The sequence below is a fragment of the Manis pentadactyla genome, chromosome 11 (assembly GCF_030020395.1).
Source record: "Manis pentadactyla isolate mManPen7 chromosome 11, mManPen7.hap1, whole genome shotgun sequence".
NCBI classification, from domain to species: Eukaryota; Metazoa; Chordata; class Mammalia; order Pholidota; family Manidae; genus Manis; species Manis pentadactyla.
The window spans coordinates 97581394-97605465 of NC_080029.1; the positions used below are offsets into that span (position 1 = coordinate 97581394).

At 40.3% G+C, this 24072-nt stretch overlaps 1 protein-coding gene across 3 annotated transcripts in view; it reads right to left on the bottom strand.

Moving 5' to 3' along the window:
• The window catches only part of FBN1 (fibrillin 1), a 249651-nt gene that overhangs the window by 91889 nt on the left and 133690 nt on the right, over positions 1 to 24072 (bottom strand). For all 3 annotated transcript variants that reach the window (XM_036924512.2, XM_036924514.2, XM_057488789.1), the window contains exons 9-15: positions 21698 to 21823; positions 16004 to 16162; positions 11497 to 11676; positions 10719 to 10859; positions 8928 to 9047; positions 5932 to 6057; positions 2656 to 2778 (exon numbers count right to left, since the gene is read on the bottom strand). In XM_036924512.2, the coding sequence (XP_036780407.2) occupies positions 2656 to 2778; positions 5932 to 6057; positions 8928 to 9047; positions 10719 to 10859; positions 11497 to 11676; positions 16004 to 16162; positions 21698 to 21823 (975 nt within the window). The remainder of the gene's footprint in view (positions 1 to 2655; positions 2779 to 5931; positions 6058 to 8927; positions 9048 to 10718; positions 10860 to 11496; positions 11677 to 16003; positions 16163 to 21697; positions 21824 to 24072) is intronic.

The window sequence follows — 24072 nt, forward strand, 5'->3', positions numbered from 1 at the left end:
AATCAGGATGGCTTTAAGAGACATAGAACTAAAAGCCTTGATGGAACACCACAGAAAGGGAACAGAAATTGAACATAGATGATTTTGATGACCATTGCTGGCCAAAAACAGCACTGCAAGCAATTGGAACCCAGCAAAGAAAAATCTTCCTTAAGTATTACAAATATTTTCTAGTATCATATGTGTATACTTAGGGAGGTCTGGTGAAAGACTTTACTGGGTATATACTAATAACAGCAGAAAATTTTCCCCCTTCATATTACGGAAGTAGAAATGGTACCAAAATTGTATTTTGGAAAACTCTGAACAGTTAGAAGCAGGTCATTCTACAGCAACTCCTTTTATAATATACAACTAGTGTATGTGACTATTTCCTTTCTTCTGACCTAAAAATGGCAAACTGACACTGAAACACCTCTGTGTTTTACTTAGCTTGTGTTATTGGCACAAAATATATTCAGATGGTCCAAGATTCCGTGTTTGTATTTTAAAACAGCAGTTACATTTAAATACATGAACTCAAACTGGTTCAGTTACTCAGGTCACCTTTTGGTTCAACTTGATATCTACAGTAAAACACTGGTGACTATAGCCTGAAAAACACGACGACTTTTAAATGGGAACAGAAATGTCACATAGATCCAGAGGGCATTGCTCAATGTGAAAGGACTCAACTTTTTGAGAGTGATCGAGGGAGGCCATGCTGTTCGTGAACGAGTTAACTGTGGTGATTAAATTAGCATTGTTTATTCACTTTAACACTCATAGCTTCATGGGCTCTGAACTAAGGGCTCAGCACTAAGAGAAAATCTTATTCCATGATGTCAAGAGAAAACTTATGGAAAAGAATAAATTCGGTACACAAAGGATTTCTTTTTTTTCTTTCCTCCTTTATTCTTACAACAGTATGTGTATTCAATGTTCTCTATATATTAGAAAAAAGAAGACATACATAAGAATATAGAACATTCTCCCTCCCTCTTTCTCTCTCTCTCTCTCTCTGTGGCTCTGATTCTTAAGCCAAAAGTCAGAGCATGCCTTTTGAATCATCAGGCACTTTCAAAGGAATGAAACAATCCATTTATTGATAAGATACTACTTCACTGGTTGCAAATGCCTGCAAAACCTGGTTTCATCTGTGAGGTCATAACATCTTCTGAAATAGTTACAGCAGCATTATCTATGGGCCATACTTCGGCTGAGAGCCTGTGGCCTGGGTCACGAGCCGCCTATAGGCACTGAAAGTGAATCCTGCTGTGCTCTGTGGATAGGTAAGAGGAGTATGTGTTCTCACAAAACGTCTGCTCACAAAGGCGCTTTCACAGTTCCTTCTGCTATTTTGTTTGGAAGCCTAATTACAAATATTTCAGCGGTCATTCCCTTCCCCTTTCTTTTTCACTTGAACAACACATCATCTACACGATCTGGCACTTTGTTGTATGCCATCTTACATTGTGGACTATTTCCACGTGTTAATCATGCCTTTCCAATTGTAAGTTCTTCCCAGCGTAGGGCTCAGAAATACAGAAACCAATTTCCTACTTCAAATTTGAAAAACTACATGTTTTCTCTTGCTATGAAGACAGATTTGCACAATATTAAGAGCCACTGATGTGAAGGTCATAGAAAATGTAGGTAAACAACCAAAAGCTAGAAGTTCTTTTAAGCCTAGAGAAAAATGCACATCTTGCCAAAGACTCAATACCAGGCTTTCTTCCGTAACACCTTTACTGAAGCTATTGACCAAGGGAACCCAGAGAAGGAGTACCACAGGGCTTTATCCCACCTTCTCGATTTTGAATAGATTGAAGCTCTACTCTTCTGCGCTTGAAACTGTAAGTGGGAAGCTTTGAATACAGCATTTTAGATTTCCTGGACCTGTCTGGAGTATGAGTTTCCAGACTGGATTCAACTCAGATCTTTGGCCCAAGTGCAATGACCATTAATCCTGGACACTAAATAAGACAAGAGACACTAAGCACACATTTATCTCTGTTGATTCTTGTTAAGACCCCCATCTTCAACAGCACAAATAAAAATCCCCATTTTTTCCTCAAAACTTGAATCAATGAGATTATTATTCCAGAAGCTACCAAGCTAAACAATGGCTCTTGGTTCATTTATTTCTTCTGCTTAAATCTGTTTCCCTTTTTGCTATGTGACTTGATAAAGCCTAAATAAATTGTCCATGAAAAATTTTCTGTTTCTGAAGGAAATTATGAAGAGATCACTGCAATAAGAGTCTGCAGTCTTTTGTCCAGGTGAAAATGTCAGAGGCAGTAAATGACAGCCATCAAGAAGCCTAACTTCCGTTATTACCCAACTGCAAGGAAGAGACAGAACTCAGCTTACTTAAAAAGATGCTCACAACTGTTGGTAGACTAACTGGTAGTTCAGCTTCTCATTCATTTGCAATGTAGCCTTTCAGGCTCCTTTGAGAAGAGCCCAAACACTCTTTCTGAAATAAGACCAGCTTTGTGGGCATAAACCATAGCTCTATGGATGGCTGGACTTAAGGAGTTCTTGCCAGGTTTGCTAAACCAGAATGAGGGGTACTTTAAATAGGGAGAATCATTAAGGAAAAGTAGTACTTCTAATCAATTCTGAGGAGAAAAAGTAGGTAAAGAATATGAATTAGAGTTTTATAGCACAAACCTTTGCAATAACGCCCATCTGATGCCAGCTGAAATCCAGGTTTGCAAATACATTTAAAACTGCCATCTTCATTGATACACATTCCATTAAGACACATGTTCCTTATGCTGCATTCATCCATATCTGAAAAATACAAAAGATACATTTTCTTATGACCAGAAGAGTAAGCTAACAAAGGAAGCCAACTTGGATGAATATAGTTCTGTTTCTTCTCATTTCTTTCTTTTTTGTTATTATAGTTTAAGGTAAATGTTCATTCAAATAGTAGCATACAAAGAGAAGAGGGATTATACGAAATACATATGAAATATTGATCTCAAGTTCTCAATTTCTGATATGTTCATGCAAACTACAGGGCTAAATTTACTTTGTGACATGTATGTACATGTGTACTATATGTAAACATGTATACATATATGTATGAAATTCTTCTCTAAGATATATATATATATACACACACACACACACACACACACACACACATATGAAATTTGACTTGATAGAAGCTACTAGGACTCTTTTTTAAGAAAAGGATTTTGCAAATACTGAAAAGTGTGTTAATTGCCTGGTGGTTATATTTACCTCACAGATCCATATAGTTCTAATATACTGAAAATAAAAACTAAGAATGATGGAATTAGACTACTTCCTGATTCTTTAGAAAAATAGAAACCGAAGGACAGCTTGCGGTCTGAAGCACTTTTTAATTTTAAATTTTAAATAGAAGCAATTTTAAATATTTTAAAAATGCATATAGAATACAGTAGTGCCAGCTAACCTTTAGGGTTCCTTGGTTGTGTGGATATTTCTTTAAATTCATCAGTGTGTTATTTTATTTAGTATTACAGCTGTCTTGAGAGGCACTTGCTCTTCCAGACATGGTATGTTTTCACTTCCAGGATTTAGTCAGGCCAATGTAATTTATGATTTTTTTAAAACAGGATTCTATCCAAACTGAGAATTTTGGCATTAAGTCTTTGAATTGAATCACTGAGATAATATTCTGCCAACAATGTTTCTAAGAACAATTTTGAAATTCTTTTAATGTATGAATAGATTCTTGGGATCTTTCCCAAAGATGTTGGGAAAGACGATAAGAAGCATTCTTCATTTTTTGCTAAAGGTCCATGAAGTGGAAACTCATCAATAACTGTCATATTTTTAATTCAGGAAAAAATGGCAGAAGTAAAGGACAAATTGTTTGAAACAGCCCAATTCAAAACAAGGTGATTAATTCAACAGGCAATATAAAATTATGGCTGGCTCTCAGTAGTCAATCTGAAAGTTTCTTTCAAATTTTACATTTTCAGATGCTCAGTAGTCTTTTATCACTAGACAGACACTTTTTTAAAAAAGGATTATAAATACAAAAGAGGACCCTGATGGGCATGGTGGTGAAGAGTCCCTGAGCTCGCCTCTCGTGGCCACAGGAAGCCTACAACTACATAGGGAGCAATTCTCTCTGCATGACCTGAAGACGAGCAGAACAGCTCTTTCATAGCTAAATATGTAAAGAAAAAGCTATCATGAGATAGGCAAGAGGGGCAGAGACATGGTCTTGTCGGAGCCCCACCCCTGGTGAAGTGACCCACAAATGGAAGGGATGTCACAGGTGGGGAGTCCTCACTGAGGAGTGAGGGGCTCAAGTCCTGCATCAGACACCCCCACCCTGGGGAAGGGTGAGCCCCCCATAACGTCTGGTTTAGAGAATCAGATGGGCTTAACTCCGGAAGAGCCAGAGGGCTCTAGGATACTGAGACTCTACTCTTTAAAGGCCTAAGCACAAACTCACTCACTCTGAGACCCCCCACAGGGCAGCACCATGGGAAGCGCCTAGGACATCTGTGAAGGGCATTTGATTCATTTCAGGGCCTGTAACTGAGAGGCAGAGATTTGTAGGAACTTTATCCAGGAATGGAAGTGCTGGCAGGTGCCATTTTTCTTGGCCTCCTTCTACCTCACTCGCCCCACACAGATGGGCACCAGTTCTGACACTCTCCACTCAACTTACTAGCACTGCTTGCCTCATCCTGGCGTTCACCTGCAGACCCATGTAACCCAACCCACCTGCCCTGGCAGGTACTCCTCCGAAGTGACCTACACCCTGCCATACCTGGAAGGTAGCCTCAGTCAGGACCAGCAATCCCCCACCCCACCAAAGTGTCTCCTGCCCTGCCACACCCAGTGGGTGGCCTCAGCTGGAACTGGTACCCCCTCCAAAGTGGTGCCTATGGGAGGGGGCGGTGTCAGGTCCAACACCCCCATGTTCATTGCAGCATCATTTACAACAGCCAAGATATGGAAGCAACCTAACTATCCATCAATGGGTGTATGGATAAAGAGGATGTGGTACATATACATACATATACATATATATGTATATATATATACAATGGAATATTACTCCCCAAAAGGAAGGAAATCTTGACATTTGTGACAATAGAGATGGATCTAGAGGGCATTATGCTAAGTGAAGTAAGTCAGACAAAGACAGACAAACATTGTATGATTTCACTTACACGTGGGATCTAAAAATCAAAACAAATCAACAAACAAAACAGAAACAGACTCATAAATACAGAGAACAAACTGGTGATTGCCAGAGTGGGTGGGAGGATAGGTGAAATAAGTAAAGGGGATAAAGAGGTACAAACTTTCAGTTATAAAATAATTATGTCATGGGATATAAAGTACAGCATAGAGAATATAGTCAATAATGTTGTAATAATTTTGTATGGTGACAGATGATAAAAAGACTTATTGTGGTGAGCATTTCATAATATATATCAATGTTGAGTCACTATGTTGTACACCTAAAACTAATATAATATTGCATGTCTATATTTTAAAAATTAATTTTTAATTTTGGTGCCAAAAATAATTAAAATTAATGTAATTAAAAATAATAAAAAGGCTTAAGAATATGTGGGATTAGGTATGTCCTATTTTTTAAAAAATATCTACAAATCCTGACTGTATAAAATTAAGAAGTAATGACTTATGCCACAAAAGTTTCATCACCACCAGGGATCTTTAAATGGCAAACTCTCCTCATGTATCTGAAATGCTATTGGACTCACAGAAATGTGAATTAAAGACCTGCACTTTGTTGAAAATTACACTTGCCTCTCAGGTAACAATATGTGAAATATATTTGATACTTCGATCTTTTGCTCCATGTTTGGCTGGTCTAGTTAGAGACTTTTGATAGCAAAACTACAATGGAAGAAGACAAATAATATTATTATACTGTTATTATTATCATACTACTATTACCTTCACAGTTCCTCCCATCTCGTGTAACATGAAAGCCCGCGTTACACACGCAGTGGAAACTGCCGTCTGTGTTGATACAACGCCCATTGTTGCAGATACGGCCATTCTGCAAACATTCATCAATGTCTAAAATCAAAGTTAAAATAAAAGAAATAACTTTACTTGAGGGATTTTAAATTATTTTATTTCTGCCTCCCTCCATCTCTGAACTCATCTTCTTAGTCTTGAGTTTTAATTACTAAATAATAGTCTTCCATACATACTTGGTTTCAAATAATATGAGATTTAGGATGATTAATTAGAGTTTGAAAGACATGGCAGGAAAAAAAGGCCAATACAGTAGCATTCAATTTAACTCTTATTTCTAATAAGACTTAAATCCTAATTCTTTCAACAAAATAGATTTTTTTCACCATCTTCCTGGCTAATTTAATATGCCAGTATATATCATTATTTATATTTAACTTTGGCTTGTGTCTTTCAACACATGATCAGAAAGGCAGATCCAATAGCTGTATCAGAACAATAAAACAGGAAAGCAATTAAAAAATAACTTAATTCCATTTGATATTGTCAATCACATGCCTCTGAAATGTTTACCTTTCCTATGGGAGTTCTGGTCCAAGTACAGTTTTATGTTCTTAGCCTCTTATAATTTTATGAGTATTCTATCTACCAAATAAAATATTGGTACTGTGGGGGCATTTCCCCTTTTTTTCTCTTGTGTTAAATATTATGCCAAAGTAAACAAAAGAACTCAATACAGAAGTGTTAAAAATGGCAGTAACTTGAATAATCTATATCTGATCTATCATTCAAAGATTAATAATTAACCCAAACTGGACACCATGGCACTCTGGATTATCTGTTCCCCTCACTTCTAGGCTAGATAACCTGGATGGACATCAAAGAGGATGAACACAAACTGCCTTGTCTACATGGCATACAATCTTTGCCAGGACCTATTCCCCAGAAGACAGAGACGAGGGAATTGTGCAGAGCTGGGTGGGAGCAGATCTATCTCTGCACAGTTTAGGCCACATGCTCTTGAGCATAAGCACCCTAAACATCCTTTGGCTGACAAGAATGTACACTCATGGCATCTCTGTTATTTTGACTGTCTCCCTAGCGTCTGCATGGTGTCTTGTGGTTGACCCTCAGACGCACTTTCTTTCTGGGCAGATCCAGCAGTGGTTTCCACACGAGTCATTGGACTAGCTGAGGCAGTCTGGACTTTTCTTCTGTCTGATCTTGGTGCCAAGAACCCACGATCTTTTTCTCTCTCATTTATTTCTTAATCCTTGCAAAAATCTGACCTGCTCCACACTCCAAAAAACTAGTAAAAGCCACATATTCTTGAGCAGACTTTTTTTTTTCTTCCGGATTCTATAATCTTTGGAAGCCCAGGGATAAAATAAACAGGATAAAGAGTTCAGCGTTTTCTCTGCTCACTGATTTCAGAATGCTATTGGTCTCCCCACCGCCTTGCAAGATAAATTAACAGCTTGTCAAAGTTCTCTCCTGTGTTCTGTCTCTTCTGTCCCTTCTGTTCAGCCCAGCACGTACTTCTCAGCTATTTACACAGCCTTTCTTACTATTCTGTGGAACTTTCACACACCCAAAAGTATGAGCATGTTACCAACTTCTTATGTTTGGGATAAGCTCAGCAACTAGCTCTTGAAGAAGGCAGTGCTTGAGGCTTCTAGGTAACCCTCTGTGTCTAATAAATTAAGTCTCAGAATTATGATGACAACAGCCGTCTACCCTGGCTGGCCCTTGCTCTAGCTGAGCGGTCTCAGTAGTCTCTTCGACTTGCTTATTTTAACAGTGAGGTTTTCTAGACACTGGTTTCAGTTTATTTTCTACTATTGCAAAATGACTGGTATGCTGTACATGCTAATTATTTTGAATAATAGTTATAATATTAAGAAAGTACCAAACTCAGTTAAATATTCAAATTACCCATATTTACAATTCAGTAAGTAGATCAGTCACAGAAATATCAGCAGGGTAAAAGGCTGTGTTCCAGTTTGTTTCTGCTTAAGATTGCCAGTTATAAATAGGGTACTAAAATATACCAGTGGCAAGAAATCTCTAAGTTTAAATCACATTCAAAGATTTTGAAACCAGTCACTGATAAAAACAAAAACTTTGGTATGTCTTCAACTCATTTGAAGAGGTTTTCCTAAAAGAGGCAAATAAAATGAACTCATTAATGGCTGATAAACTTTTCCTAGTTTTTCATTTTACCAGAGTTTTCATGCTTTTAACTGGCTTTCCTGTATCAGTGATACAGTTCATTCTGTGCCAAATTAATAGAGATACAGATATGTGAGTTCCCTGAAGGTGGGAAGTACATCTTAATTATTTCTGTCCCAGAAACTTAGTACATCAAAGTCATCTAATAAAAGGCATATTGGGTAACTTAAAAATTAATTAATAAAGAAACCTGATTTCCCACGAGGAAACATCAAGTCTTTCTCAAACTTTAAAATGCATATGGATCACTGGGGGATCTTGTTTAAAGGCTGACTCTGACTTGGCAGGTCTCAGGTGGGACCTAAGCTGCTATTTCCAAACAGCTCCCCGTTGTTGCTGACAACCGCGGTGATGGGCAGCCAGCCTTACAGGCTCTTCCTGACCCTTTAGCCCTTTCCATTAAGAAATTAATTGCATATAGTTTCACCTGAAAATGTCCCCAGTTTCTGTGTCAACAAAAGTCAACCCAATTCCTTAGCTTTCAGATTTAAAATTAAGAGGCAATAATGATTAGGCAAAAAGAGTAATGAAAATTAGAGATTCCCACAGGCACCCTAATTTGAATGTTTGCCAGATTTTATGACACTGTCCTTCAGAGTGGCAATGTCTGGGGTTAAAAAGCAATGGGAGAGTTTTAGCCTGTCCTGGCAAGGTTTCTATACACTGCATTGAACTCCTTCCAAACAGGCCCCTTAGCATGCACGTCCCACGTCCCCCATTCCAAACCAGGACCGTACCTCGGCACTCCGTCCGGGTGAGTGTGCTCTGATAGCCAGGTCGGCACTGACAGGTGTAGGAACCCTGGTTATTTATACACTCTCCACCAGCACAAGGGTTTTTCTCACATTCATCAACATCTGCAAAGCACAGTATGTCTTAGTAAGAAATCGAATACCAGTAACTTACAACTCTAGAACCATTTTATTGGTTTCCTCTACATATTGCAACACTTCCCATTTAAGAAACAAACAGTATAACTGAAGAATTTTTTTTCTCCACTATGATAGAGTGTCACCAGCTGCTTGAAGACTGGTTGAGCAGTTAAAGTGTATTATTTTCTTGTGTCATTTTAAAGAGAAAAATGCAGAAGACATAGCAACTCAATGCTCCAAGCTAATAAATATTTTCTCTTCTTTGAGTCTGGCCTAAGGGAATCAAACAGAATAACTTTTCAGAAGTGGCTTCTGGATAGTCTTGAAGCTCTATTTTTCAGTTTAAAAAGGCAGGCCTAACCAGGTCTAAGAATCCCTTGCTGAGTTCCACTAAAAACATGAACCAGTGTCATTTCCAGGGTAATTCTCAGCCAACATAGTCTACCACACCCCTACCCCTGCCCCATCTCCAGAGACAGACTCCCACTAGTTTTAGAGTCATTTGGAACTATCAGTATCCTTAAAGATAAACTAGTTTATAATCTTTTTGTACAGATGAGGAAGCTAAGGCTTAGGCAAGATAACCCACTTGTCCAGAGTCACATGCTTCTTACAGCAGGTACAGGTCTGCTATCACGCTCCCCAGCCTCCCCAGCCCTGAGCTGGGTGTTCGCTCCTCTGCCAGCTCCGGATGACCTGTAAGGGTTGAGCGATGCTCTCCTAATGGGCTGCCAGAGGAAACTGCATCGTGGGAGACACCAAGAACCACCTCTGCCTGCGTCATAATTGCAGAATTGGGATTTGTGACAGAACTAAGAGGAATTTATTTGTAAAACATTAGATGGCCGCTGAGTGTTCTTATCTAATTCAACAAATTATTTGTTATTATGTTTCCTTCCTTACTAGCTTACTGCTTTGTCAACAACTTAAAGCTTTTTTCTTGTTTTTTAATGACTAACTAGAGAGAGATGGCAAGTTTTCCACTTCAACTGGTATAACGTGTAAAATTTCCTAATTTGGGGATACTCTTTTCTTTTTTTTTTTAATGGTCAGGTTTTTGATAAGACAACTTAAGTTGACCTTACCAGCAATGACTTGAATGTTTTACAATGAAAATTAGAAGTCATACATAATAGGCAGAATAGTGGTGCCCCAAATATATTCATGTCTTAATCTCCAGAACCTTGAATGTGCTACATGGCAAAAGGGAATCAAGATTGTTAATCAGCGGACCTTGACATGGGGAGAGTCCCCTAGATTACACAGATGGGTCCAGTGTAGTAATAAAAGTCCTCAAAAATGGAAGAGGGAATGGATTGTAAGAGAGAACCGTAGAGTTAGAGGTTTGAAGATGCCGCACAGCTGGCTTTGAAGATGGAGGAGGGTGCCCTCAGCAAAGGAATACAGACAGCCTCTAGAAGGCGGAAAGAGCAAAGAAACAGATGCTCTCTATAAACCTCCCAAAGGAAAACAGCCCTGCTGACACCTTGATTTAGCCTCTTGAGACCTATGTTGGACTTCCCACCTAGAACTAAAAGATAGTAAACTTGTGTTGTTTTAAGCTACTAAGCTTGAGGTAATTTGTTACAGCAGCCTTAGGAAACGGAAGAGACCAGCCAATAGCCTCTTGGTGCCAACTAGCAATCTATCACGTACCAATGCACTCCCCACGCAGGTCCAGCTGGAATCCTTTGTTGCACTCACACCGGTAGCTCCCAGGAGTTGGAATACAGCGTCCGTTTTGACAGAGATATCGAAATAACTGGCAATAATCAGTGACGTTGACTGGCAGCACTCCTAAAGGAGTAACATTAAACCGCATTAAAATTATTTATAAGTAGGGCGTCCTTCATCAGCACCTAGTCCAGTAATAATGGGCAAGATGCTGGATCATAAAGGAAGGAGGACACTCTTTGGGCAGAGTTCGTCTGGCGCCAATAAAGCGTATTTCCATTCCTGCCTACAGAGATCACCTGTGCACTGTGGTGCACTCCGCCAAGTATGTTCCTCTGCCAGCTTCTCCCTACCCCTTTCTTGGCCTCGTTCTCAAGCCTTCAGTTTGGGGAAATAACAGAAGTAGTGAATTACTGATATTTAACTACTTGCAAAACTGCACTGCATGACAGACAACTCAGAGTATAATGTTGTTACCTCCTCTATGAATTCATCCTGTGAACCAGATTTGACCCTCTCTCATATCTCTCCCACAGTTGGCTGACATATCGATAACAAAAGACACTAATCTCTGGAGAATATGAAACCCCCATTTTTCCCTGTGCAACAGGCAAATTGAGAAAGTTATATATTATACTATGTAAACCAAACATTTAATCTAAGAATTGGTAAACTTACAAATAAGGAAGCGTAAACAACAACAAAAAAAGTTAACCTGATTAATGCAAAGAAAACACCTCAATGACTTTTGAATTCTTACTTGGTGGCTCCCGAGATGGATATGGATATTCCACTGGTGGTCGAGGGACTGGAATTTGAGGTCCAGGAGGAAAGCCAGGAGGAACAGGGTGAACTGGAGGAAGGGGACCAATGGGTGGGGAAGGATATCCTGGTCTCTCAGGAATTACAATAGGGACAGAGCACAGCTTGTTGAAATCCTCTGCAAAAACACAACACAACAGAACACAACAGCTGAGCTGTAGCATATGTGATAGGTCCATGGAAGTCTCTCTTACTGTTTAGAGAAATCATTTAATAAAACTGATGTTCAAACCACATAGATCAATTGGAGAAAAGGAAAGATGCCAACTGATTTTATTCCCATTCCTAATACCTATAGTGGCAATCATACTGGAACACTAAATACAAAACCTAAAAAACCTAAAACAAACTCCCCGAAGTGTTTACCACATACCTTTCCCAAAATCTCGGAGGTTTTTGCCTGTATCACAATTCACCTCAAAGAAGAATAAAATGCCACTTTCTCCATCCAGTCCCATCTGCAGATTGCACAGGACTCTAAAGGGCACACTAAAGAGACTGGATTTTATTTTATGTGCAATGGTAAGCCACTAAGGGTCCTCAGCAGAGAGTGGGGTGTGATCACAGGGACGCTTTCACCCATCAGTCTTGCTGATACCTGGAGAATGCACTGGAGGAGGCACGGCTGTTGCAGAAGACCAAGGGCAAGGTAACAATAGCTGGACAAGGGATGAAGAGATGAAACTGGACAGAAGTGGACATACTGGAAGCATATTTTAGAGATAAATGGGTAGTGCTTGGTGAAGGAGTAAATGTCAAAGTGGAGGGAACAGGGAATTAAGAATGACTTACAGTTTTCTGGTTGGGCAATGGGTAGATGTTGGTGCCATTTACCTGGATGGGAAAAACTGTGTTGGGGACAGATTTGGTGGGTAGAAGCCAATCTCCATTTTGAACGTGTGATTTTTATGATGGCAGACATCCAAGTGGAGATGGCACATAGCAGGTAGAGGAGAAGTCGGGGTTGGATATAAGTTTTTGAGTTATCAGTTGATAGGTGGGGTGTAAAGCCATGAGGATGGATGAGCTCATGTAAGGAAGGTGTGGAAAGTGAAGAGAAGGAAGGATGGAGACAGAGCCCTGAGGAGTACCCGTCTGTACAAAACAAAGTGATGGGGAAGAAGATGTCCTGAGGGCTGGCGGAGCTGGTGCTAATGCTGCACAATGAGCCCCTGGACTAGCACACCTGAGTTAATCAACTATTTCCCGACAATTGCACATACAGGGGGATTCTTATTTTTTACAATGCCAAGTCTTTATTAGAATAAATTATTTCTAGACTTGTGACAGATTGTTTTTTTTCTGGGGCTTCAAAAAGGTGTTTTTAAACAGTACCCAGGTTCACAGGAATGTGTTTACTTAACTAACCATTTTCACATTTCCTACAAATAGCCACATTTTGTCATAGTTCCCTTCTATAAGTGAACTACATGATTTTTAGATTTTTTTCTCTCTTGCCAGATATTGATAATTTTGTTACCACTGACACACAGAGATTCTCCCGTCAATATTTTCTATACCAGTTTCATTCATTAATAGAAATCAGGCCAATATTTTTCTTTTTCTCATGGACTAAAATCTGGTTTATTCTAAGACCAAGTAATATGTCTTACAGAAATTCACTCACATTTCAACTTCATGGGAAAATCTGGCAATTTACATGTGGCTAAATATACCTAGCTTCCATGTACCTTTCCAATCTAAAACTTCTTTGACCATATTTGATATTTCCAACTCAGGTTACATTTACGTTTTCAGGTAATTCTATAACCACATTTTAATTATTATTTATCTGAAATTCAACCCACAGAAATTTTTTTAGTACTTGTCTGTACTTTGAAAGGATTTATATATTGTTTATGCTTCCCAAAATCATGATGCTACAATCCTTTTTGTCAAATAACAATGATCCTTTTATAGAATTATCACCTGTATGTGCCATATCTATCATTTCCTGGCTATCTGCTTTCCACCAAATTTCTATTGCTAAGACTGTGCAATCAAGGATCATATCTAACCTATGACTAATTCCTAGTCTAAGCCTAGCCCTGCAAATTGCACATAAAAGGAATTCATTAACTATGTGTTAGATTTAATTGAATAGCAGTTATATTAAATAACTCACTTTGCTTCCAAGCACCAATTAAGCCTTTTTCTTTTAGTCTTTTTGTATAAAAGAAGTTGAATAAAAGAAGTTGGATAGCTTATCATTTCTGCAATTAGGTAGGTATATTACTTTGAGTATGCCTTTGAATTCAGCTTCACCTCTCTAGGAAAGTGTATCAGACTGGGTCCTGTATGTACTCTTACTTTCTTCAGCTTAATAACTTTCCCATGAGCCCTTTTACATTCAGCATCAGCAACCTGGGGCTAATTTTGCTCAGCTGATGCCCATCTTTCCTATCTCCATTTAACTCAGAAACAGTACTGATTTTGTTTTAAAGAGTGAAAAGCTGACCAATCTAAAATAATCCTTCCTCTGTCATCATTCTCCTCAAATTAAGAGCCCAGAGCTCTTTGCAAGGGTGCTGGCACATTGGGGAAGTCAAGCACACTCACCTGCATGCTGACTTTCCTCTCTCAGGCTGGACATCTTTCAGGGGTACGTAGGAGAGAGCAACACTCCGCAAAGCCACACGGGAATAGGGCTTTCTGCTCTATGCATCCTAAAGTAGTATTTAGCACCTAAACCAGCTCTGGTCCTTTCTCCTCTATTCAAGCCCTCGAACACAGGAAGGAACCACATCAGTGCTGCTGATTCCTAAATTACCAGGTGAATTTAAATAGCAGTTTCCTGATATCCAGGCCATATGTCTCAGCAGGAAGTCATGTATTTCTAAACAGTGACCTCCTAAATGACCCCCCTAGTAATCTAAGGAGGTGGGTTATATTTCAGGTCATAGGCAGTAAGCAGACTAGCCAAAATACATGACTTGCTATGTTTTAAAATACATTGAAAGAGTTTACTGCTTCTTTAATCCATGCAGAATTCTCAGCAATAAACAGAACTTTTATAGTAACATCTATGAGTAGGTCTATAACCCATGATAATGGGAAATCATATTACAGGAATGACACACTTTGAAGTATTTCATTAACTCTGCATTTATCCTTCCTCCCCTTGACATTCTCTCCTAAAGTTCCCTAATTTAACACACTTTCTAGGAGTCGTACTGAAGAGGAGATGTAACCCCATGTGTTACTTGGTGGGAAAGATGCCACTTGATAAGTTGTTCCAAACTGCCTGTCTCCATAAGCAAGCTTTTGCTAGGTACTGTGGAAGTGTTACAAAAGCCTAAGGAATAGGGGACTGTAAGGATGCATGAGACCTCCTAATGAGATTGATCAGCTAGGGAAAGAGCAGCACATGAACACACAACGGCCCAAAGAAGAACAGATGGGTGGGATCCATGCCGCTGCAGCAACACAGACTGGAGCCCTGGGAAAGAAGGCAGCATCTCCAGCTGTCATTATCTTGGGACAGGCGTGGGTTAGGTCAATTCTGAGAGGATCCCTAACAGGCAAGAAGGTACATATTAGGCAAGGGTGGCAGGGATGGGGAGTAGGGAGGAAGAAACTGAACTGGAGAGAAGTTTCAGGAAAAAGAACATCTGACTTTAGAAGTGCTCAGGCTGGGTTCAAGGAAAGCTTGCTTGTACGATTTAACTAGAAAACAAAGCTACCACAAACACCAAGAACTAAAAGATGAACTGGGATCAGACTGGGGGACTCTTAATTCTACAGTAAGTAGTAACATTTTATTTTCAAGAAATAGAGTGACTTGGACCACTGGATTGCCCAAATTCATTCTGGGAAAATTTTTCTAGATATCTTTTTCTACATTTTCCCCAGACATAATCTTTTAACTGAACTGCAGATGAGCTATGCTTTGAGAAACATTATGTGGCAGCTGTGGATTTCCTGGGGACCAGTTAGGATGCTACTGCAGTCGTCCAGATGAGAAAAAGTAAGCTTTGAATAGAAGTGAAAGGAATATGACAGATAAAAGAGATATTGTGAAGAAAAAAAAATGAACAGGAATTACAACAAGGAAGAGGAACATGCCAAAATTAGGGGAGGAGGAAATGCGTATCCAGCATAATTCACCTGAGAGGCTCTGAGAGAATTGAGTTTTATTCTACTGAGCTTTTACGGACTACATGAGATCCAAGAATAAGAGGGAATCAGGACTTCTTACAAAAGTTGCTCTCTAGCAGTAATAAGCAAGCTAAGTGAGACACGGTACCAGAAAATAGTACTATTTGCATAGAGCTCCATATTTTTCTTATTTGTTATCCAGGGAAATTTCCCTGGATTCATCTCTTTTGTCTTCTGGAATCTTTTTCACTTACCTGGATTTCCCCTAGCTCTGCATCACGCACGCTACCACTGGGCTCATGGGGTTTGAGCTGCGCTGCCATGCAGACAAGAAGAAGGGCTCTTACCCGTTGCTCTGATGGGACACATCTCAGGGGCAATGGTAGCCCCCGGGGACCAGCACCGGCCCACGTCACAGCAGCACTGCATTTTGGTTATGGACTGAGGCAGCTGGTTAGAACAGCGCCCATTTGCCAGAGCCGTGTAACAGTATCCCGGGCGAACATCTGAGAAAACAGTGAAACACACACACACACATCACTGAGATCAAACTCGTCACGACACTCTCCTGGCCCAGCACCTGCACACTTCACACTCAGGCTCTGACAGGATGAACGGATGCTCCCTCCCCATGGAGGGGAAGTTGCGTGCCCAGCGCAGGAACAATGCTCAGTCAGAAATCCCTTCTTCTCACACCTTGCACCCCTGTGAGTTGGTGCACTTGGCCCACGTCCCACGTTCCATCCCCAAGGTGGGAGCGAATGATTACAACCACATGTGCCATAGGAAAAGAGAGACTACGAAAATCACTGGCAGTGACAGTTAATTAGTTATAAAGGCATGCCTCTATACTAAGGGAGATGGTATTGCCCTCGGTTTCAAACTCCTTAATTCAAGATATTTTGGGCAAATATTGATATAAATCTATTTTAAAACCACATTAAGTCTGCACTATAGTCTACATTTCTAAAAGATCTTTCTTATTTTTCAGCCAGAAACTGTGAGTCAGACTTGTGAGATTTTTTTAAAGGCATGAGCCACCTTGTAGACAGATCCAATGCTTGTTAATCAAGATTTCCTTTTGTCCTGAGGCCCTAACAGATTTTATGAGGCACTAATGATTTACAAGTTCCAAAAGTAAATGATTCCAAGTTCTTACTACTATGGGATACAATGACTCTTGAAGGAATTTTTTTTTTTTTTTTGGCGGAAAGGCATCTTCTCAAATACATATTTCTATATACCACTTTATTGGGGTACTTCATGCCTGACTGTCATGACATTGACACACTGAAGTATAAGACTGGGCTACTAAAAAAGGTCCTGTGACTTGGTAGACACCTAACTGCCTCATGGGCCTTTAAGGCAGGAACTAGAAGAGAGAGGGCCCTGTGCAGAACACCTTGATGTACCAACATAGGTTGAAGATGGACCTCTCTTCAAGTAAAATCTCTCTCCATATCCTCCATACACAATAAAGTTGTGAAAAGTAAATAATATGTTAAAGATGCTTGTCATTTGGAGGAATACAAATGGAAAATCCTTTTGTGAAGTGAAGAATTTTTTTTATATAGTCAAACCTCTATCCTTATGTTTACTGTAATTCTAAATGTTAAAAATCAGAGTTTGATTAGAGAGGAGTCCTATCTGTAATTGTTTTCATCTACATCATTCTTAAGAACACAGAGCCATCCACACTTGACGGTTGCCACAAATCAATAGAATGAAATGAGCTAAAAAACAAGGGTAACTTCACTCCTAGGAATTTACCCAAAGAAAACAACTCAGATTTAAAAAGACACATGCACCCCTATGTTTACCGCAGCACTATTTACAATAGCCAAGATATGGAAGCAGCCTAAGTGTCCATCAGTAGATGAATGGATAAGGAAGAAGTGGTATGTATACACAATGGAATATTATTCAGCCATAAGAAGAAAACAAATCCTACCATTTGCAACAACATGGATGGAGCTGGAGGGTATTATGCTCAGTGAAATAAGTCAGGCAGAGAAAGACAAATACCAAATGATTTCCCTCATTTGTGGAGTATAATAATGAAGCAAACTGAAGGAACAAAATAGCAGTAGACTCACAGACTCCAAGAAGGGACTACTGGCTACCAAAGGGGAGGGGTGTGGGAGGGAGGGATGAGGGAAGGCAGGTGGGGATGGAGGAAGAAGGGGATTGTGGGGTATCATGATTGGTGTACATGATGTGTGTGGGGTCATGGGAAAGACAGTGTAGCTCAGAGAAGACAAATAGGAACTCTGTGGCATCTTACTACACTGATGGACAGTGACCCCAATGGGGTATGGGGAGAGACTCAATAATAAGGGTGAATGTAATAACCACATTATTTTTCTTGTGAAACCTTCATAAGAGTGTATATCAATGATACTTTATTTTTAAAAAAGGAGTAACTTAGAGACATTTACATTATTAACAGCAAGGTGAGGAAGGCTACAAGTCTTAGAGGAAACTGTAAGAGACAAACCATAAAAGAAAATTATGGGTCAGCATTAAAGGATACAAGATTCTTTCTAAAAAGTACTTAAAACCACTTGCAAGTATTAATGTGCTTTCTAGAAATTTTTTGTGGTCCCAGTTCCCAAACCTTTGGTCAGACTAATAGTCTCAGGAAAGAGTCAGAACCAGTTTTATTCCAGCTGGGTCTAGGGTAAATGTCTGGGAGGGGAGTGCAAACAAGGTATGCTCTGTAAGCCATGGTGGCACATCCCCTGCAAAGAAGGGGGAGAAACAGAACTTCCCACTAATTTTCATTGCCATAAAGCCACTAATACTTCATATACTTGGGGATCAGTAAATATTTTGGACATGGAAACTAAAAGCTGTTAAGAATGGGAAGAGATGTTCAAAACTGGCCTACATCCCAGCTTCACATGAATTTAATGGTCAAAACCCAGTGTAAACAGTTGAAAATGTGTGTATGTAATTTTCAGCATGGGCTATCTTTCAGAGCCAAACAGACCTACAGCGGCCAACAGCAAACACTTACTGGGGCCATGTCTACTATTTGGCAAATTAACTCTGAAAATATTTTACTGCACAGCTGGCTGAAGTATAGGTTAAATCCATGGGTTAGAGACTCTTGATCAAAATGGTGACTGTTGGTGCTGAAAAATTACCAGTCACATTTGGGTGGCTAGCAGTCCCTGATTTAACACAGGGCACCTGAACCTACAAGAATCATTTTGCTGAGTTATTTTTTTGCAGGAGAACATCAGTTAAAATTATTCATATTTACATAATTGACAATTTAAAAGAAAACCTATGGACTTCTTAGTAAAGGAAGGGAAAAGTTGTGAACACCAGGGGCCATTCAGAGGAGCTGTCCCCTGTGACCAGCAGCCCTAAACTGTCCATGCCATCAGGCAGCTGTGCCAAAGGAAGGACCCAGCAGTGCTGGATCACTTTGCCCAGAGGGAAAGGAGGGACTCAGATAATAGGAGGCCTGCTAGAGCCAAGGGAGAAGAATATCAGGATCTGGAGGAGACAAAGAGAGACAGGAGGAACCACAGACACCTCCATCTATTTTAAATCTGCTCAAGCCAAGACATCTGGTAGAAAAGGAATAGGAAACTTTTCCTCCTTCCCCCTTCTGAATCACTTGGCCCTTCCTTTAAGGACCCCAAAATCACATTACATGAAAACAAATACATCACAGGTTAAATAGGTGTTTTTCAGGTCATCCTAGCCTATCGATGGGCCTCTCCTGACCAATCACTAGCACTGTGTGTCCTGCCAGGAGCTGGGATCTGCGAGGCCCAAACTAGGAACAGGGTATCATAGAGGACTCCTGGAAATTGGTGACCCACAAACTTTTAAAGACAAGCCTACGTGCATATTACAAAGCATCAAAGGGAGATCACAGAACAAAAACTAAGACAAAATTATACTGCAAGATCTTACTTCGCTGATAGACAGTGACTGCAATGGAGGGGGGGATGAGGACTTAATCATATGGGTGAATATTGAAACCACAATGTTGTTCATGTGAAACTTTCATAAGATTGTATATCAATGATACTTTCATTTAAATAAATAAATAAATAAATAAATAAATTTTAAAAAAAGAGACTGCAAGAGCTTACAGGATGGAGGGAGTGTTGCAGCTGGGGAGAATTGAGGGGTTCCAAATGTGGTCACAGAAGTAAGAGGTAGAATTTCATGTTTCAAAGAGATATAAAAAGAAGGGAGACACCATGTACCACTATCTACACATGGGTTTCTCTATAGGTTAGATTTACTCGTTCCAAACAACTAACATATCAACAAACCTTGGATTTGTTTATATGTTGGAGGCCATATGTGTTTTCTTGCCAGTAAAAATAATTTCGGGGGTCTCTGTGGTGTACCGTGGCAGGAAGCTCAGCATTAGGGATGGCAGCAATGTTATTTGGATCAGGTTATATAACACGTTGCTAATTATGGGTACAATGAAGTTCCAAAGAAGGGGTCACAGTGCTTGCCTAGGGTTATGGCAAGAAAGTTTACTACGCCCGGTGTTCATCTGGGAGGAAGCAATGGGAGGAGTCCGGACTATGGACTCAGGCCCAAGTGGGAAGCCCAGCTTCCTCTCTTATTAGCTGCTTAAACAACAAGGCCAAATTATTGATCTGAACTCTTTAAACCTCAGCTTCTTCCCTCCCTGTAAACATTAAGTCAAATAATTTCCATAAAATACCTCATGGCCGGGAGGTGACCCATGAATCCTAGTTCCCTCTCCACCCTCTTCCTTTGCAAAAAGTTAGTATGGTCGTATTTGGTAAAAAGCAGAGAATTTTTAAAATGGAAACCATCTGACATGAAAATGTGTTTTAATCATTTTAATATAGTTTGGGGCTCTCTTTGAAGGTTAAAAAAAAAATCTATTATCTGGCCAGGAATGATCTTCAGATCTACCTCTCTGCTAAGCATATCTACTGGAGGGCATGTGTCAACTGGGACAGTTTGGGGAGAAAAAGGAGTGACATGTTGCACTTGCCATTCTTCCACTGTAGTTCAGTATCTATGGACGGATCCTGGAAAACCAGGCAATTTGAGCACCACTGTTGTTTCTGAGGAAAAGTACAGATATGCTTCCCTTACTAGTTGTACTTATTCAAATGTCAACTTTAAGAGACTTCCCTCTGCTTTTATTATATGTGACTAAGTAGAAAGGAATTTAGAATTTCAAGTATAATTCAGTTTTGGTCTGAAATTCATGGCCTGTGGTAAGGATGTGAAATTCAGTGTCTGAAAATATGGGCCAGGAACAAACATCAAAAGATAGCCTTCATTTTTCTCCAAGGCCATGGGCCACAGGCCTCCTAGCTTTGCCCTAATAATAACTGATATTTTAACACCTAACCAGATTGAAGCAGAGTTGCCTGGAGTGTGTGCATGTCAGGGGTTGGAGGCAGGAGCCTTTTTCATTCAGCACCCCCTTTTCTCTGTCCCCCTCCCCAACCTCTAGCAGCCCTCAGGGGCTTTGCAGTACCTGAAGGATCCATGGGACACAGGCGGAAAACCACAGATTTCCAAATCCTAATGGAAAAATACCGGAGGTTTTTAAGCAAGAGAGTTATTTAATCAAAGCACTATTTTAGGAAGACAAATCTGACAAGATGGACTGTAGAGAAGCCAGGCTGCAGGAGGACCAATTAAGAGATGATTGCAAAATTTCAGACCTAAATTAACATAGGTCCCAGGAAATGACTGAAGGTGGGGCTAAAAGGGAGGAGTCAAGGATGGCTTGAAGGCTTGACACTCAAATAAATGCAAAGCCATTTTATAGACTGAGGGTATCAGAAGGGTCTCCTGGGTCATCCCTCTTTATGAGAGGCAAAATTTCCAAAACAAAACTACAAGATGCCTCTGTTCTTCAAGAGAGTGCTCAACTGTGTAACATTTCCATAAATGCACATTTTACATCAAGTTGAGATATCCTATGTCCCACTTAACAAACCTGTTTAGGAAGATGTTCATTATGGAACTGATTTACAGAAACCAGGCACACTGATGATAATTAAACCTACCTATGCATCTGGTACCATCGGGAGAGGTATAAAAACCGGGGGGACATTTGCAGAAGTAACTGCTGACTGTGTTTGTACATTCACCCCCATCACAGATTCCAGGAATGGTGCTGCATTCATCAATATCTGGAATGTAAAGAATAGGTTCTTCAGAGTCTGCAGAATACAGTATAAAACTGCTCATCATTACAAGGATTCAGATGTAACACTAGTCAAATCATGTCCGCAGAAACAGCAATCTTTGTATAATAAAAGCTGCATACAAACATTCAATGCACAGTGGATGCTGATTTTCTCAACACAGGCTTAACCAAGGAATTTACAAAATTTAAGAAATTAAAGCAAAAATAAAAATTGAGTTAAGTTCCCTTTCTATTAGCTTCGTATTTGGCATCAATTCCTGCATTGCTTTTCAGTCTGATTCTCCCGAAAGCAGATACAGATTATAGAGAAGATCACACGGTCTGAGTGCTGACCAAGCCTTGGCCAACTTGGTGTTCTCAAGGGCATTCACACTCCATTACGATGGTTTTCTGTGAGGTCAGTGGGTGAACTGTGGTGGACACTGAAATGTTCCACCCACAAATTACCCACAAGGAGGACTGGTCCCAGCACTGGGGGTGCTGTCAGCACATGGCTGTAGGCTCTCAGCTCCTTCTGGGACTGCCTGAGCTGCCAAGAGCCACTTACCCCAAGGCCAGACCCTTCCCAGGAGCCCACACCCAGTGATCGATTGTGGAGGAAGGAGAATGGTCTAGTCACCTTGCCCAGTGGGGACAACTGTGAAAACTGCTCCAATTTCCTATTCCCTGTGGGGTCCGTGAAGCCACATCTGGGGTTAGCCCTCAGGCCTGAGGCCATTCTCTCCTCCAAGGAAGTAGTAAAAGTCCCTTAGAACAAATCTGACCATTTCCTTCAAGGAGAGCTTTTCGAGAGCAGAAGTCAGACACCGACAGATGGCAATAGATGGAGCACGAGTGAGGTGACAGAAGAAATTGAGAACTTGCTGCTTAGGCTAAAATGAACTCAGGGCACAGGGTATCCACTTGGCCTTATCTCCAAGAGGAGTGGGCTTCCTGCACTGGCCGGGGGACAGGTGTGGTTTGACCTTAGCCTCCTGAGAATATGCAAAGGCCAGACTAACAGCATTGGCGCTCAGTTTGGCCTTAAAGTTTAGAAATAAGGACTTTTGTTCTCCAGTGTGAGTACTCCTCTTCACTTATAAAGCAAAATAGATTTCTCAGTGGATGAGATTCAAGTGTCTTCTGACTCACGTTCACCCTGTTAGTTGGAAAGGCAGCAGTGATGCTGTTTACATGCAGTATGACCTTCCTGAAAGCAAAACCCCATCCTTCTGTGCGAGGCTGGTGGCTAAACCAAACACTATCCCACTGCTTATATTAAGTAAATGCTAACATAAACAGCATTGTCATTGTGAAGCTGCGTCATGGTAAAGATGCTTTTCCTATCCCAACAGATGTATGTTTCACTTGAGTTGGCAAAATTCAGGCAAAGAAACAGCCAAGGACAGAGCCTAAGGTTCTAGAACTGGTGCAACATCTCACGGCACATTTTAAGACAGTTCTTTAACATCAGTCAGTCCTCCTGTATTCACCAGCCACACTTCTACTTAAAAACCAACCAAAAACCAAGTAAGTGTATCAAAGAGCCTAGGGGGTCCCCTAATGCCATTTAAGGATAGAGGAGGACATAACTATAAGCAAAGGTATTAATAAAAATGTAGCTTCTGTCAAGTGTCCCTAAAAGTTAATGTCTGAGTCATGTAACTCCTATCAAAGATCAATCAGGTGAGGAAATAGTGGCTATTAAAAGAAATGTTTTTTTTTTTTACCTGTTAGTATCAATGACTGCTACTATCCTTATTTACAGTATTGCTATTCAATACAATATTTGGATACTTCAATATCTAAGGGGGTTATTTCAGGTGATAGCACATGTCAGAAAAGGTTATCTAAAAAAGAATTAAGTTTGGCAGGGTGGAGGAAACATCTTCCATGTGCTGGCTAGGTTAGATTTGGACCTTTCACTGCAGACAGCAACAATGAGAAGAATGTACATTAACACGCACTAAGTGCCAGGCATGGTCAAACGGAAGCCTCACAGTAGAGGTATGATCTAGGATGATCTAGGACTCGACTTCCATAATTCTGGTGCCCAAGCATGGCTCTTGCATTACCCTGAAGCCCTCAGAGAACTGGCATGTAAGACCTGAAACAGGAGCACAGAGATCCATTTATAAAGTGTTGTTAAACCCAGGTCTCCAACTTCCAGGGGCTGGGTGTGAGAAAGGGAACAGGGTTTCCCCTTAGGTGCATGTCCTCAAAGGGCAACAGGTCCAGAAATACATGGTAGCA